At 42.3% G+C, this 15046-nt stretch overlaps 1 protein-coding gene across 4 annotated transcripts in view; it reads left to right on the forward strand.

Moving 5' to 3' along the window:
• The window catches only part of LOC140910468 (uncharacterized), a 114584-nt gene that overhangs the window by 83387 nt on the left and 16151 nt on the right, over positions 1-15046 (forward strand). For 3 of the 4 annotated variants that reach the window (XM_073341417.1, XM_073341419.1, XM_073341421.1), the window contains 2 exons: positions 894-945; positions 14659-14770. In XM_073341417.1, coding sequence (XP_073197518.1) covers positions 894-945; positions 14659-14770 — 164 coding nt within the window. Of the gene's footprint in view, positions 1-893; positions 946-5185; positions 5508-14658; positions 14771-15046 lie in introns of those variants that run through there. The other variant, XM_073341420.1, reaches the window with a different exon arrangement.

Raw genomic sequence — 15046 nt, forward strand, 5'->3', positions numbered from 1 at the left:
GTCTACTACTGGTCACAAGATAACAATCATACTGCAAAATTCTTGTTGAATTAGCAGACTTCTGTATGTGGTTGTTGGAGACACCATATTTACCTCAGATGAGACTCTATCCAGGGTCTTAGTAGCAACATCTCTACTAGGTGAGCCATAAGGAAAACTGTGCTAACTTTGTTTCAGCTGGAATTGGCTCTTTTTATACCAGCTAAGAACTGTACTTAGATCATTTATGATTTCAAAACGGTCTCCTTTTGCAATCAGAGGTTGAAAGCTATGAAGCAGATTAGGTTTAGAGTAATTGTGAGCATCCCTATAAACTGGTTTGGGATCAGTATTTTTTTCATATTTAAAACAGTTGATGACTTAAATCTTTCTTTTAAATGTACAAGCTCACACTTCTGTTCTCACTCATGAGAAGAGTTACTTCTAACTGTGAACAATTATAGTAGAAACTCCTCAGGTGGTCAGGATACTCTGATTGGGTACTATCTTTACCAACCATAAACTTACTCTGAGCATATCTTTGTATCAGTTTTACCTAACCACCTGCAAAATACAATACCATATTGGACAGATATTCAGAAGGTGCATGAATTTTCATTGGTCATCCTTTGTGTTATAAGCATATCAATACCACCATTTAAAGCCGCCTTGACACTTTTCTTTCCCTTTTTTATTTCACTTTCTTAATAAGAAATAAGGCATTTCAGTTGTATTTCTAGGGAGTTACTACACTTTTCAGATGTACCAAAATAGCTCAGAAAAGCACTTCTGATCATAGCTTTTAATTCCTATACTGTGGATTTTCAAATGCCGAATGATCTTAAAGATGAATAAGCTGACATTTGCATTCATTTCTATTTATATTAATTATATCTGTTGTTTTGTATGTCCAGGTCTCCAGTTCTGAAACCATTTTTCTTCCTTTATCCCAAAAGAAATGTCAAGGTAAGAACTACTCCTTAAGGATGTGATCCTGTTCTCAGTGAAGTCGATGGAAAGATAATACTGATTTCACTGGGAAAGAATCAGGTCTTAAAGCTGCAAAATCTATTAGTGAGATTTATGAAAAGTATATTTTCGTAGCAGATTGTTGCGCCACAAAAAGTGTTATAGCCATCTATCATAGATTAATTTTAAAATACTTCTTTTCTAGTGATTACTGAAACACTAGATTTCTCTCAATTGGTTTCTAGGACTCCTGTCTTTGGATATACACTTGAATGTAAAGATAGTTTTATGAGAGAGACAATAATTAAAGAGATTACCTCACTTACCTTGTGTTTCTCATATCCTGGAACCAACGTGGCTACAGCAACACTGCAAACATTATAGTTCATAAATATATTGGCTTAAATTAGTGGCCTTGTTGTAAAGGTAGTGAACTGGGAATCAGGAGATCTGGATTCTAATCCTTTGTGACCTTGGGCAAATATTTTAATCTCTTTGGGTATGATTGTACTTTTATGAACACTGGTGCAAGTCAGGAGTGACTGCTGAAATCAATAGAGCTACACTGGTGTAAACTTGTCTAAGTGAGAGAAGAGTCGGGCCCTTTGTGTTTCAGTTCCTCATCTGTAAAAATGGGAATTGTAATTCGCTACCTTATAGGGGCGTTATAAGACTAAAATAAAGAATGTTTGTGAGAAACTCCACTCAGATACCACAGTAGTGAGGAGTTCCATAGAAATGTCTATGAATAAAGGTCAAACTACGTCCCATAGGTCATGTTTAGTTCACAGTAAGAGTTTTCTTCAGCCTGTGGAGTTCATGTTCAGGTGATTGGACAGCTTGATCTGAAGAATTACAGTGGGTATGGGTATGTCTACACTAGAGATGGAGGTAGACATACTTGCACTAACTTCAATCGAGCTAGCACACTAAAAGTAGAAGTGTAGCCATTGCGTTGCAAGTGGTGGGAGAGGCTAGTTGAGCAATTACATACTTAGGGTTTCAGACAGGATTGTACTTGGGGTGGCTAGTCCATCCCACCTGTAATGTCACCATGGTTATACTTCTGTTTTTAGTGCTCTAACTCAGAGTTAGCACAGGTATGTCTATACAAGCTGGAAATTACCCTTAGCTCATAGGATGACATACTTGATGTGATATAGCCCCACATCTTTTTTGTTATGCTTGCACTTCCATGCAGTAGATTTAGGTCTTTGTGAGACCAGCTGGAACAGGAGATTAGTCTTTTTGTGAATATAATGTACTTATTCTTCTAAGAAAGCGTTGGTCATTGCTCTTCAGATAGGAACTAGTTCCTTTACCCTGTGGAGACTGAAGACCAAACTGCATATATACCCTTCCTCCTCCTGATCATTTACTCAACTTGCTCCTTAAATTTTGGCTATTACTTAAATTTCATAATGAGGCATCCTAAGTGAAATTGCAGCTGATACAAAAGCTTCTTGGCCTATCCAATATCATGAGGTAGACCAACATATATTGACCTTTGGCTAAAGTTTAAGCTCCACGGTGATGGTCTTCTAAATGGGGTGAAGATGGGAAAGCTAGAGGAGATGGCCAAAGGCAGGAAATGAAAGAAGTAAAAGCAAACTAGAAATTGTGAAAAACATTACACCTTTAGCAAAACAATTGAATTAATATTTTTACAGGATTTGCTGAAAGCTTAAAAAAAAGTTTTGCCACGGTAAAAATATTTTTCTTTAATAGAAGAAAAATGCCTTTTTCTAAATGGTTACAAGGCAAATCTAACACAGCAATATTACAACAAAGTGTCAGGTTCGCTATCCTGATCCAGGTGTAACTGAGGAGACTGTTATGTGCAAACAATCGGAAAGATTGTAAGCATTTTAAGACCAGGACCACGTCTGTGAGTTTATACGGTGCTTTGCACAATAGGGCCCAGATTCCGACTGGGGTTTTTTTGCAGTATTGCTGCAATGTAATTTTAATAGTAATTAAAATACTGTAAGCAATTTTTGAACTGCAATAGCAGAAAAAGGAGCAGGCTGGTTGTCACATTTGTTCACTCTGTATGAATTCTGACTTGATTTGATAAAACAGTAGTTCAGTACACTGTATGCCTCTACTAAAGATTAAATTTTAAATGACTGTCAATACAGCCTAAGGTATTTTATGAAATATCTTGTTGTTGCCAAATCTGATGTACAATAGACCTTAGCCTATTACTGTTTAAATTGATCAGATGAAACCTAAAATTGTTCATTATTGTCCACGCTTGGTAAAATGCCTATTGAAATTAAATAGTAACGTAATCTAATAAGGGCATGTCTACACTTGCCATGTAAAGTGGGGAAAAAGTCCCTTTTTTGCGCAAAACCCGTGGGAGCGTCTACATTTGCCAATGACTTTTTTGCAGTGAAATGCAGAAGGTTCACTGCAAAAAGAAACCCACCTCCATGAGAGGCGTACAGCTCTTACCAGTGATGCTTCTGCGGTGATGTGCAAGTTAAGAAACGTTCTTCCTGTTGAGACGGCTTTTGGCCTCCGGAAGATATCCCACAGTGCCTTGGTGACCACTCTAGCCAGCAGCTCTGTTGCCAGGTAAACAGACCTCCACCCCACTCCCCCTGTAAAGCCCCAGGGGAACTTTGAAACTCCCCTTCCTATTTTCTTGGCACGTGCTCATTTGTCTGGCCAGGTGACAGTGCCTGCTCCCCGGAGCCAACAATCCCCTGCCTGGAGCAATGCTGAGCTACGGGAGCTGATCAGTTTTTGGGGAGAGGAGGCTGTGCAGGGACCCAGGATGCTCCCCGATCACCCCACCCCCCTTCCCACAAGACCCATGGTCAAACTGGAGAGAGCTTCACTGTAAATCATAGAATATCAGGGTTGGAAGGGACCTCAGGAGGTCATCTCGTCCAACCCCCTGCTCAAAGCAGGACCAATCCCCAATTTTTGTCCCAGATCCCTAAATGGCCCCCTCAAGGATTGAACTCACAACCCTGGGTTTAGCAGGCCAAAGCTCAAACCACTGAGCTATCCCTCCCCCCTAAAGTACGCAATGTAAGTGCTGCTAATGTAAACACACTCTGACGCCTGTGAAAGTAAGTGAGAACACAAACCAGCACTTTTCTTTCACCAGTTCCTTATCACCAGTGAAACTTACAGTGCAAAAACTCTGCAAGTGTAGACATAGCCTAGCAGAGAAGGAAAAGCAACGGCTTTCTACTTCTTCTTTCCTCAAACAGAGCACCTCAAAAACCTTACTCATTCACCCAGCCTCATCTCATGTACATTCTCTATTTGATACATTGATACGTTTAACCAACAATGAAACTGTATGTGACCTACCATCATTGGAGCATGTCATTTCATAAATACAAGTCTTCGGTTCAGAATCTGGAGTCATGCATCAACAGTAATGGTCTATGTGTAGACTGTAGCACGGATATGGGATGGATTAACTTCTTCTATAGTGTAGGAGTTTACTTGGAGAGTCTGATGCCCATTGAAATAAACATACTTCAGCATTTGCCCTAAAAAAGAAAGTATTACATAAGGAGATTTTTGAATGTTTTAATGTTGCTACGATAGAGTCTCTTGTTTTGTGCTCAGGAAATTAGTTTTTGTTTCCTTTTTTGGTAAAAAAATGAGGATTGTTGTCTTGCTTATTTCTCTGCTCACATGCAGTTGTTCCAACTGAGCAAACAGCATTTATGGCTTTACAGCTGAAAAAGTTACCTAACTTTTGTTAGAAGATGGCCTTATTTGAATACATTCGTTTAAAAAAACCTGAAAGCATTTGTCAACCTAACTTTTAAAAGAACTCAGCAAAATTCCAGCAAAAATGTCTAAGGCAAGAATAGTTTTTCCAGAATATTTTATTACTTATGAGCTCTTCATGTAAGCTTTAGAGATCTTGTTAAAAGTTCACAATTTTTTTGTGCTGCTCCAAACGGACTACAGCTTACCAAACAATACTCTTGTGGTCTTCAGTCCAACGTTAGGCAGCGTTCTGTGACATATTTCAACAAGAGAAATGGATAACATTAACTGGTGTGCCCTAGCAAATTTTTTTCAGTCTGAACGTGGTTGGTCTCCAACTAGACAATGAGTTTTTACGTCATACTTAAATGAGACAACCTTGTTTTGGTGATCTGAGTTTCCTGGGAGTTTCTCCTTTTCATGTTCTGTTCACCCAAGATAAACAACATGAATATTTATATTTCACTTTTATTTTCATCTCAACATGAAGAAAATTCAGCATCTCTCTCTCTCTGTGCCTCAGCCACCCTTTCTCCTGACTCTCATCACACCTGCTGTCATAAATATAAAGGGAAAGGTAAACACCTTTAAATCCCTCCTGGCCAGAGGAAAAACCCTTTCACCTGTAAAGGGTTAAGAAGCTAAGAGAACCTCGCTGGCACCTGACCAAAATGACCAATGAGGAGACAAGATACTTTCAAAGCTGGAGGCGGGGGAACAAAGGGTTCTCTCTGTCTGTGTGATGCTTTTGCCGGGACCAGAGCAGGAATGCAGGTCAGAACTCCTGTAAAGAGTTAGTAAGCAATCTAGTTAGATATGCGTTAGATTCTGTTTTGTTTAAATGGCTGATAAAATAAGTTGTGCTGAATGGAATGTATATTCCTGTTTTTGTGTCTTTTTGTAACTTAAGGTTTTACCTAGAGGGATTCTCTGTTTTGAATCTGATTACCCTGTAAGGTATTTACCATCCTGATTTTACAGAGGTGGTTCATTTACTTTTCTTTAATTAAAATTCTCTTTTAAGAACCTGATTGCTTTTTCATTGTTCTTAAGATCCAAGGGTTTGGGTCTGTATTCACCTATGCAAATTGGTGAGGATTTTTATCAAGCCTTCCCCAGGAAAGGGGGTGTAGTGCTTGGGGGGATATTTCTGGGAGGAGACGTTTCCAAGTGGGCACTTCCCCTGTTCTTTGTGTAACACTTTGGTGGTGGCAGTGTTTAACCTAAGCTGGTAAGAATAAGCTTAGGGGGTCTTTCATGCAGGTCCCCACATCTGTACCCTAGAGTTCAGAGTGGGGAAGGAACCTTGACACCTGCCTAATGATTCAGGGGAGGAGACTTGTCCCCAGAGAGAAGAAAGAGAGAAGTTACTCTGTCCAAATGACAAAAAAAATTGTCTTCCAGGAAGCAACTGATTACTGTATTATATTGCAGAATATGGAGGAAGGTCAATGCATGGTGGGTACAGAGCTAGAAAGCATAAAGCTAAGTCACCCAATATTGCCCCAATAAAATATTTCCCTTAAAATGGACTTTTCCTGGGACTGAAGGTGAGCATACTTTGCAACATGCTTCAACTGTTTTCATCGTTCTAGGAATAAATCAGCCAAAGCTCATCCTGTCAAAAGGTTCCTAAGAACTACAATACTTTTTTTAACCCACAAGAAAGATACTGAGTTGCTCCTTGAATTTAGTTCTAGATGCTCTCACCAAAACATCATTTGGATCTCTACATTAGGCTTCTTGTACTGTCTTTCTGTTTAAAGTGGCATTTGTCGTGGCAATCATCTCAACCCGGTACATTTCCAAACTAAAGAGAGTATTTGTGGAATTTCAGTACTTCACTTGTAATGAAAAATAGTGCTTCATCCAGATCAGTCTTTATCCCTAAGATAGACACAATTTTCCATCATGCTTAAGAAGTGTAGTTTATCCTTCCTTTTACCCCAAGATCATTCATCCTAGTGGAAAAAATATAAGCGCTGTCCTAATTTATCTAAAAAGGACTAAAGCCCTCAGAAATTCATTTCCAATTCATCTTCTGTCAGCCTGCAGTTAAAACTTTGAAATCCACAATTTCTTGCTGTTTAAAACTATACATTTTGAAGCTTACAAAACAACAAACGCACATTAGATCAGAATTGTGTCAATGGGTAGAGAAATCCTTTGTATTTTATGAGCTCTGCAAAAAAGGCATTTGATCCTCTGTGCACACCTTTCCTAAGATGCTGCTTTTGGAAGGTTTGAACTGCATGCTAGAAGACCTACTTGCTTCTCACTTACGTTTATTAAACTTCTTGTAAGTAGTTTAGGTATTAATTTAGTTTCCACTGATAAATAAATAAATACATACACAGAGATTTACTGCTCTTGTCATAATAGTGAACTTGGTCATGAATGATGAAAGACTTCTAATAGAACTGAAAGGCAACACACTGAAAATTAATAAAAGGATTTCCTTTTATTTTGCACAAAAATTAATCGGTGAAACCTACTGCCATAAAATATCATTAGGTGTTAGAACTTCGGATTCAAAAAGAGGTTTGTCATGAATATGCATGAGAACATTCACAGGTATGAAACATATTATCAACAATTTTAAGGGCTATAAACTTTCAGACTTCAAGGCATAAGCCAACCATTAACTTCCTGGGGCTAGGAAATATATGTCCTTTTATAGGTATTGTAATTGTTCATTATGGCATTTCTTTCACTTTCCTTTGAAGCATATGGTACTAGCCATGTCAGAGATAAGATACCCAACTAGATGGAGCCTTTGTTTAACGTGGTAAGGCAAGTTCTATGTTCCTGTATTAAAATAAGCCGTATAGTCTATCACACTTTCAACCACACTTGAAGATGGGTTTTAGGAATAGAGAATTATAAACCAGAAAGTTTAATAAAATTCATATGCATTGCTCTGAATTTCTCTTTGTGTAATTTAATAGTGTCAAGGTTCCTCCCCCACTCTGAACTCTAGGGTACAGATGTGGGGACCTGCATGAAAAACCTCCTAAGCTTATCTTTACCAGCTTAGGTCAAAACTTCCCCAAGGTACAAAATATTACACCCGTTATCCTTGGACTGGCCGCTACCACCACCAAACTAATACTGGTTACTGGGGAAGAGCTGTTTGGACGCGTCCTTCCCCCCAAAATACTTCCCAAAACCTTGCACCCCACTTCCTGGACAAGGTTTGGTAAAAAGCCTCACCAATTTGCATAGGTGACCACAGACCCAAACCCTTGGATCTGAGAACAATGAAAAAGCATTCAGTGTTTTACAAGAAGACTTTTAATAAAAAATAGAAGTAAATAGAAATAAAGAAATCCCCCCTGTAAAATCAGGATGGTAGATATCTTACAGGGTAATTAGATTCAAAAACATAGAGAACCCCTCTAGGCAAAACCTTAAGTTACAAAAAAGATACACAGACAGAAATAGTTATTCTATTCAGCACAATTCTTTTCTCAGCCATTTAAAGAAATCATAATCTAACACATACCTAGCTAGATTACTTACTAAAAGTTCTAAGGCTCCATTCCTGGTCTATCCCCGGCAGAAACCAGCATACAGACAGACACAGACCCTTTGTTTCTCTCCCTCCTCCCAGCTTTTGAAAGTATCTTGTCTCCTCATTGGTCATTTTGGTCAGGTGCCAGCGAGGTTACCTTTAGCTTCTTAACCCTTTACAGGTGAGAGGAGCTTTCCCCTGGCCAGGAGGGATTTCAAAGGGGTTTACCCTTCCCTTTATATTTATGACACGCCCCCCAAATCTCAGCTAGGGTGAAACACTGGCTGGGATTTCTTCCTGGAGCTCTAGGAAAACAGAGTTAATAAGACACATGCATCTCTAAATATACTACCAAGTACATAAAGACTAACAATATTTTCCACATCTCAAGGACGATTTTAACCAGTTGATTCTGGGAAACTTTCACGGGAGAGTGCATCAGCCACTTTGTTAGAAGCTCCTGAGATGTGTTGGATGTCGAAATCAAAATCTTGGAGAGCTAAACTCCACCGAAGAAGTTTTTTGTTAGTTTCTTTGACGGTGTGAAGCCACTTTAGTGCAGCATGGTCGGTTCGCAGGTGGAAACGCCGTCCCCAAACATATGGGCGTAGCTTTTCCAGAGCATAGACAATGGCATAACATTCTTTTTCAGTGACTGACCAGATGCTTTCCCTCTCAGACAGTTTTTTGCTGAGAAACACTACAGGGTGGAATTCTTGATCAAGTCCTTTCTGCATTAAAACTGCTCCCACACCACGCTTGGACGCATCTGTGGTTACTAGGAACGGTTTGTCAAAGTCTGGGGCCCTTAGTACAGGGTCAGACATGAGTGTCGCTTTAAGCTTGTTAAAGGCCTTCTGACACTTTCCGGTCCACTGAACAGCATTTGGCTGTTTCTTTTTGGTTAGGTCTGTCAGTGGGGCAGCGATTTGGCTGTAGTGCGGTACAAATCGTCTGTAATAACCGGCCAAGCCTAAGAAGGATTGAACCTGTTTCTTTGACTTTGGGACAGGCCACTTTTGGATAGCATCCACTTTGACCTGTAGGGGGCTGATAGTTCCTTGACCCACCTGGTGTCCAAGGTAAGTCACTCTGTTTAGGCCTATTTGACACTTCTTAGCCTTAACAGTTAGTCCTGCCTCCCTTATGCGCTCAAGGACTTTTTGTAGATGTTCCAGGTGGTCTGCCCAGGAATCCGAAAATATGGCCACGTCGTCAAGGTAGGCGACTGCATATTCTCCTAATCCCGCTAGGAGACCATCTACAAGTCTTTGGAAAGTGGCGGGTGCATTTCGCAGCCCGAAAGGGAGTACATTAAATTCATACAGCCCGAGATGTGTGATGAAGGCTGACCTTTCCTTGGCAGATTCATCTAGCGGTACCTGCCAGTACCCCTTGGTTAAGTCCAAGGTAGAGATGAACTGGGCCCATCCCACTTTCTCTAATAGTTCATCTGTGCGTGGCATTGGATAGTTGTCTGGGCGAGTTACAGCATTTAGCTTACGGTAGTCCACGCAAAAACGTATTTCCCCATCTGGTTTGGGAACTAGAACCACTGGAGATGCCCATGCACTTTCAGAGGGGCGGATTACACCCATCTGTAACATATCCTGGATCTCCCGTTCTATAGCAGTTTTAGCTTGAGGAGACACCCGGTAAGGGTGGACCCTAATTGGGTGAGCATTACCTGTGTCAATGGAGTGGTATGCCCGTTCAGTCAGTCCTGGGGTGGCTGAGAACGTTGGCGCGTAGCTAGTGCACAGCTCCTGGATCTGCTGTCGCTGCATACGCCCAAGGGTCATGGAGAGGTTCACCTCTTCCACACCACCAGCACATTTCCCTTCGTAGTAGACACCTTCAGGCCACTCAGCGTCATCTCCTCCCTGGGCTGTAAACTGACAAACCTTTAATTCTCTGGAATAAAAGGGCTTTAGAGAATTAATATGGTACACCTTAGGCTTTCGGTTGGAGGTGGGGAATGCTATGAGATAATTAACAGCTCCCAGGCGCTCCTGGATCGTGAATGGCCCTTCCCACGATGCTTCCATTTTATGGGCCTGGAGCGCCTTTAAGACCATGACCTGGTCTTCTACTTTGAAGGAACGCTCTCTGGCATGTTTATCATACCAGGCTTTTTGCTCTTTTTGAGCATCCTGTAAGTTTTCTTTAGCAAGGGCTAAAGAGGTTCGGAGGGTGGTTTGTAGGTTGGTTACAAAGTCCAGAATATTAGTTCCTGGAGAAGGTGTAAATCCCTCCCATTGCTGCTTCACCAACTGCAATGGCCCCTTAACCTCCCGGCCATATACAAGTTCAAATGGGGAAAACCCTAAACTGGGATGTGGTACAGCTCTGTAGGCAAAGAGCAACTGCTGCAATACTAGGTCCCAATCATTGGAGTGCTCATTTACGAATTTACGTATCATGGCCCCCAAAGTTCCATTAAACTTCTCCACCATGCCATTTGTTTGATGATGGTAAGGAGTGGCAACCAAGTGATTTACCCCATGAGCTTCCCAAAGGTTTTTCATAGTTCCTGCCAGGAAATTAGTCCCTGCATCTGTGAGGATGTCGGAGGGCCAACCTACCCTGGCAAAAATGTCTGCTAGTGCCTGGCACACACTTTTAGCCCTTGTGTTGCTTAGAGCTACTGCTTCCGGCCATCGGGTGGCAAAATCCATGAAAGTCAGTATGTACTGCTTTCCTCTGGGTGTCCTTTTCGGAAAAGGACCCAGAATATCCACAGCTACTCGCTGAAATGGAACTTCAATGATGGGGAGTGGTTGGAGAGGGGCTTTGACCTGGTCTTGGGGTTTTCCCACTCTTTGGCACACCTCACAAGACTGGACATAGGTAGAAACATCCTTGCCCATTCCCTCCCAGTGGAATGACCCCCCCAAACGGTCTTTGGTCCTGTTCACCCCAGCATGGCCACTAGGGTGATCATGGGCTAAGCTCAAGAGCTTGGCCCGGTATTTAGTTGGAACTACCAACTGTCTCTGAGGATGCCAGTCTTCCTGGTGTCCCCCAGAAAGAGTTTCCTTGTATAAAAGTCCTCTTTCTACAACAAACCTGGATCGATTAGAAGAGCTGAGAGGCGGTGGGTTGCTCCGTGCCGCCGTCCAAGCTCTCTGGAGGCTTTCATCTGCTTCCTGTTCGGTCTGGAACTGTTCCCTTGATGCTGGGGACATCAGTTCCTCATTGGATTGTGGACCTAGGCTTGGTCCCTCTGGAAGCGATATAGGGGATGGAGCTGTTTCTGTTGACTGTGAACCGCTCTCCGCTGGTGTACTATGTTGGGATTCAGGCTCCGGCTGAGCCTCTTGTGTAGGGTTATCGGCTGCTGCCAGTTCAGGTTCGGTGGGGCCCTCTGGTGTTGAGGTTACAAGTACTGGATTCAGTGCTGGCACGGGGTCTGGTGTTGGTTGTTTGGCTGGTTCCGGTTCTGGGACTGGTTCCGTCTGGGTCTCTGGGACTAGATCCACTACTGCTGTTGTAGACATTGGCCTAGGGTCCGGGTCCATCACCTCTGACTGGGTCCTGATAGAAGTTTCCGGAACAGAGCTAGGCCTCACGGCTTGTTTAGCCTGGCTGCGGGTGACCATTCCCACCCTCTTGGCCTGCTTCACATGATTGGCCAAGTCTTCCCCCAACAGCATGGGGATGGGATAATCATCATAGACTGCAAAAGTCCACGTTCCTGACCAGCCCTTGTACTAGACAGGCAACTTGGCTGTAGGCAAATTGAAAGAGTTGGACTTGAAGGGTTGAATCGTCACTTGGATCTCTGGGTTGATTAAATTGGGGTCCACTAAGGAAGCATGGATAGCTGACACTTGTGCTCCGGTGTCCCTCCACGCGGTGACCTTCTTCCCGCCCACTCTCACAGTTTCCCTCCGCTCCAAGGGTATCTGGGAGGTATCTGGGCCTGTGGACCTCTGGTGTGATTCCGGTGCAATGAACTGTAATCTGTTGGGGTTCTTGGGGCAGTTGGCCTTTACATGCCCCAGCTCGTTACACTTAAAACATCGTCCAGCTGACGGGTCACTGGGGCGAGGAGGGTTGCTGGAGAATAGGGTGGTGGGACGATAAGGGGTCTGGAGGGTTCTTTGGGAGGTAGGTGGGGCTTTGGGCGGCCCCCGGTAATAGGGTGTGGTCTGGGGTGGTCCCTTCTGGTCTCCGCTCCAACTGTGACCAGTTTTCTTCTTCTCTGCCACCTCCACCCATCTGGCTCCAATCTCTCCTGCCTCAATTACAGTTTTGGGTTTCCCATCTAGGATGTATCTTTCTATTTCCTCAGGAACACCCTCTAAGAATTGTTCCATTTGCATTAGGAAGGGCAAATTTACTGGAGATTCAACACTTGCTCCTGATATCCAGGCATCCCAATGTTTCACAATGTGGTAGGCATGTCGGGTAAATGACATGTCTGGTTTCCACCTTAGGGCTCTGAACCTCCGACGAGACTGCTCGGGTGTTATCCCCATTCTGACTCTCGCCTTGGATTTAAACAGTTCATACTTGTTCATGTGTTCTTTAGGCATTTCAGCTGCCACCTCAGCTAAGGGTCCACTGAGCTGCGGCCTCAGCTCTACCATGTATTGGTCAGTAGAGATGTTGTACCCAAGGCAGGCCCTTTCGAAGTTTTCTAGGAAGGCCTCAGTATCATCGCCTGCCTTGTAGGTGGGGAACTTTCTGGGATGGGAAGTGGTACTTGGAGAAGGATTACTAGGGTTTGTTGGGATATTCTGCTGAGCCTTTATCTTCTCCATCTCCTCCACATACTTCCTCTCTTTTTCCTTCTCCTCCAGTTTTTTGTCCCTCGCTTCCATAGCTCTCCTGTGAGCAGCCGCTTGGTGTTGTTCTGCCTCCCTTTCTTGTTCCTTCTTCAGCTGCATGAGTTCTATCTGTCTTTCATGTTCCCTTTGTCTTTCCTCAGCCTGAAATTTGGCTAATTCGAGCTGTAGTCGAGCCGCGGATTTTGCCATTCTAACCTCTCTGTTTTTACTAACTTTACACCCGAGGTTTAGAAATAAACAAACAAAACTTGGCTGTAAAATTTTGCTGTGCTGGAATAGAATACCTATTCTCTGATAGTGATTGTCAGCCTACAGAAAAAGACAATTCCCTTGTCTCTGCTCTGGGCCCAAATTAAAGTAAAAAACCTCCAACTACTTGGAAACCTGCTTACCCAGCCCAAAGAAAAAAAAATTCCTTTTCAAACCTGTGCTTCTAGTAAAACAAAAAAAATCAAAATCCTAAAAAAAAACAAAAACCCTGCCACTTTTGTCTCCAGGCAAATGGGTAGAGCACACCCCTCCTATTTACTTTTAGGAAGAAAAGAAAAAAAAACTCTGGGTTGGAAGACTGTGAATTTCCCTGCAGGAGTTAAGTACCCTGCCTCCAGGCAAGAAAACCTGCAATTCACAAGATAATCCCCTTTTGTCTCTGCTTGGCCACAAAGCAGAGAGAAACCAAGCTGCTTTCAGTTTCAAAGCTGCTTTCTGGACTTCCTAAAAATTCCTTTTTAAAATCTGTATTTCTAGTTCAAAAAATCTCAACTGGATCTCAAAATGATTTCAGGTTAATCCCACCACTGTGCCACCATGTCAAGGTTCCTCCCCCACTCTGAACTCTAGGGTACAGATGTGGGGACCTGCATGAAAAACCTCCTAAGCTTATCTTTACCAGCTTAGGTCAAAACTTCCCCAAGGTACAAAATATTACACCCGTTATCCTTGGACTGGTCACTACCACCACCAAACTAATACTGGTTACTGGAGAAGAGCTGTTTGGACGCGTCCTTCCCCCCAAAATACTTCCCAAAACCTTGCACCCCACTTCCTGGACAAGGTTTGGTAAAAAGCCTCACCAATTTGCATAGGTGACCACAGACCCAAACCCTTGGATCTGAGAACAATGAAAAAGCATTCAGTGTTTTACAAGAAGACTTTTAATAAAAAATAGAAGTAAATAGAAATAAAGAAATCCCCCCTGTAAAATCAGGATGGTAGATATCTTACAGGGTAATTAGATTCAAAAACATAGAGAACCCCTCTAGGCAAAACCTTAAGTTACAAAAAAGATACACAGACAGAAATAGTTATTCTATTCAGCACAATTCTTTTCTCAGCCATTTAAAGAAATCATAATCTAACACATACCTAGCTAGATTACTTACTAAAAGTTCTAAGGCTCCATTCCTGGTCTATCCCCGGCAGAAACCAGCATACAGACAGACACAGACCCTTTGTTTCTCTCCCTCCTCCCAGCTTTTGAAAGTATCTTGTCTCCTCATTGGTCATTTTGGTCAGGTGCCAGCGAGGTTACCTTTAGTTTCTTAACCCTTTACAGGTGAGAGGAGCTTTCCCCTGGCCAGGAGGGATTTCAAAGGGGTTTACCCTTCCCTTTATATTTATGACAAATAGTTTAAAAATGGGTATTTTTTTCAGATCAACATCTTTTTGAATGGACAGCATGTTGAAACTTTTCAGGAAGATCTTACGTTTACGTCAGATGCAGTTGTCTCACTTGATTCACCAAAGACTGATGATGAGTTAAAAGGTATATTTGTCTTTAATATTATTGACTTTTTTCTCTCTAGCTATGATTTATATTTTTTACTAGGTATTCATCTTCTCTGTGTAAACCTCAATGTAATGAGAAATACATGCATAAAGTTTTGATTTGTGTGGCCCATTGCACTGTCCACGTGTTAGATGCAGGGTCAAGAACAACCTTTTTCTAATGGGGACAGAGAGTGGAAAGCACTGCACTGGGAACACCTCCTGCTTGAAACAGGAGTGTGACACCTACATGTAGTGAGAGAAGTGGGAGAAA

Source organism: Lepidochelys kempii, chromosome 4, assembly GCF_965140265.1.
Source record: "Lepidochelys kempii isolate rLepKem1 chromosome 4, rLepKem1.hap2, whole genome shotgun sequence".
NCBI lineage: Eukaryota > Metazoa > Chordata > Testudines > Cheloniidae > Lepidochelys > Lepidochelys kempii.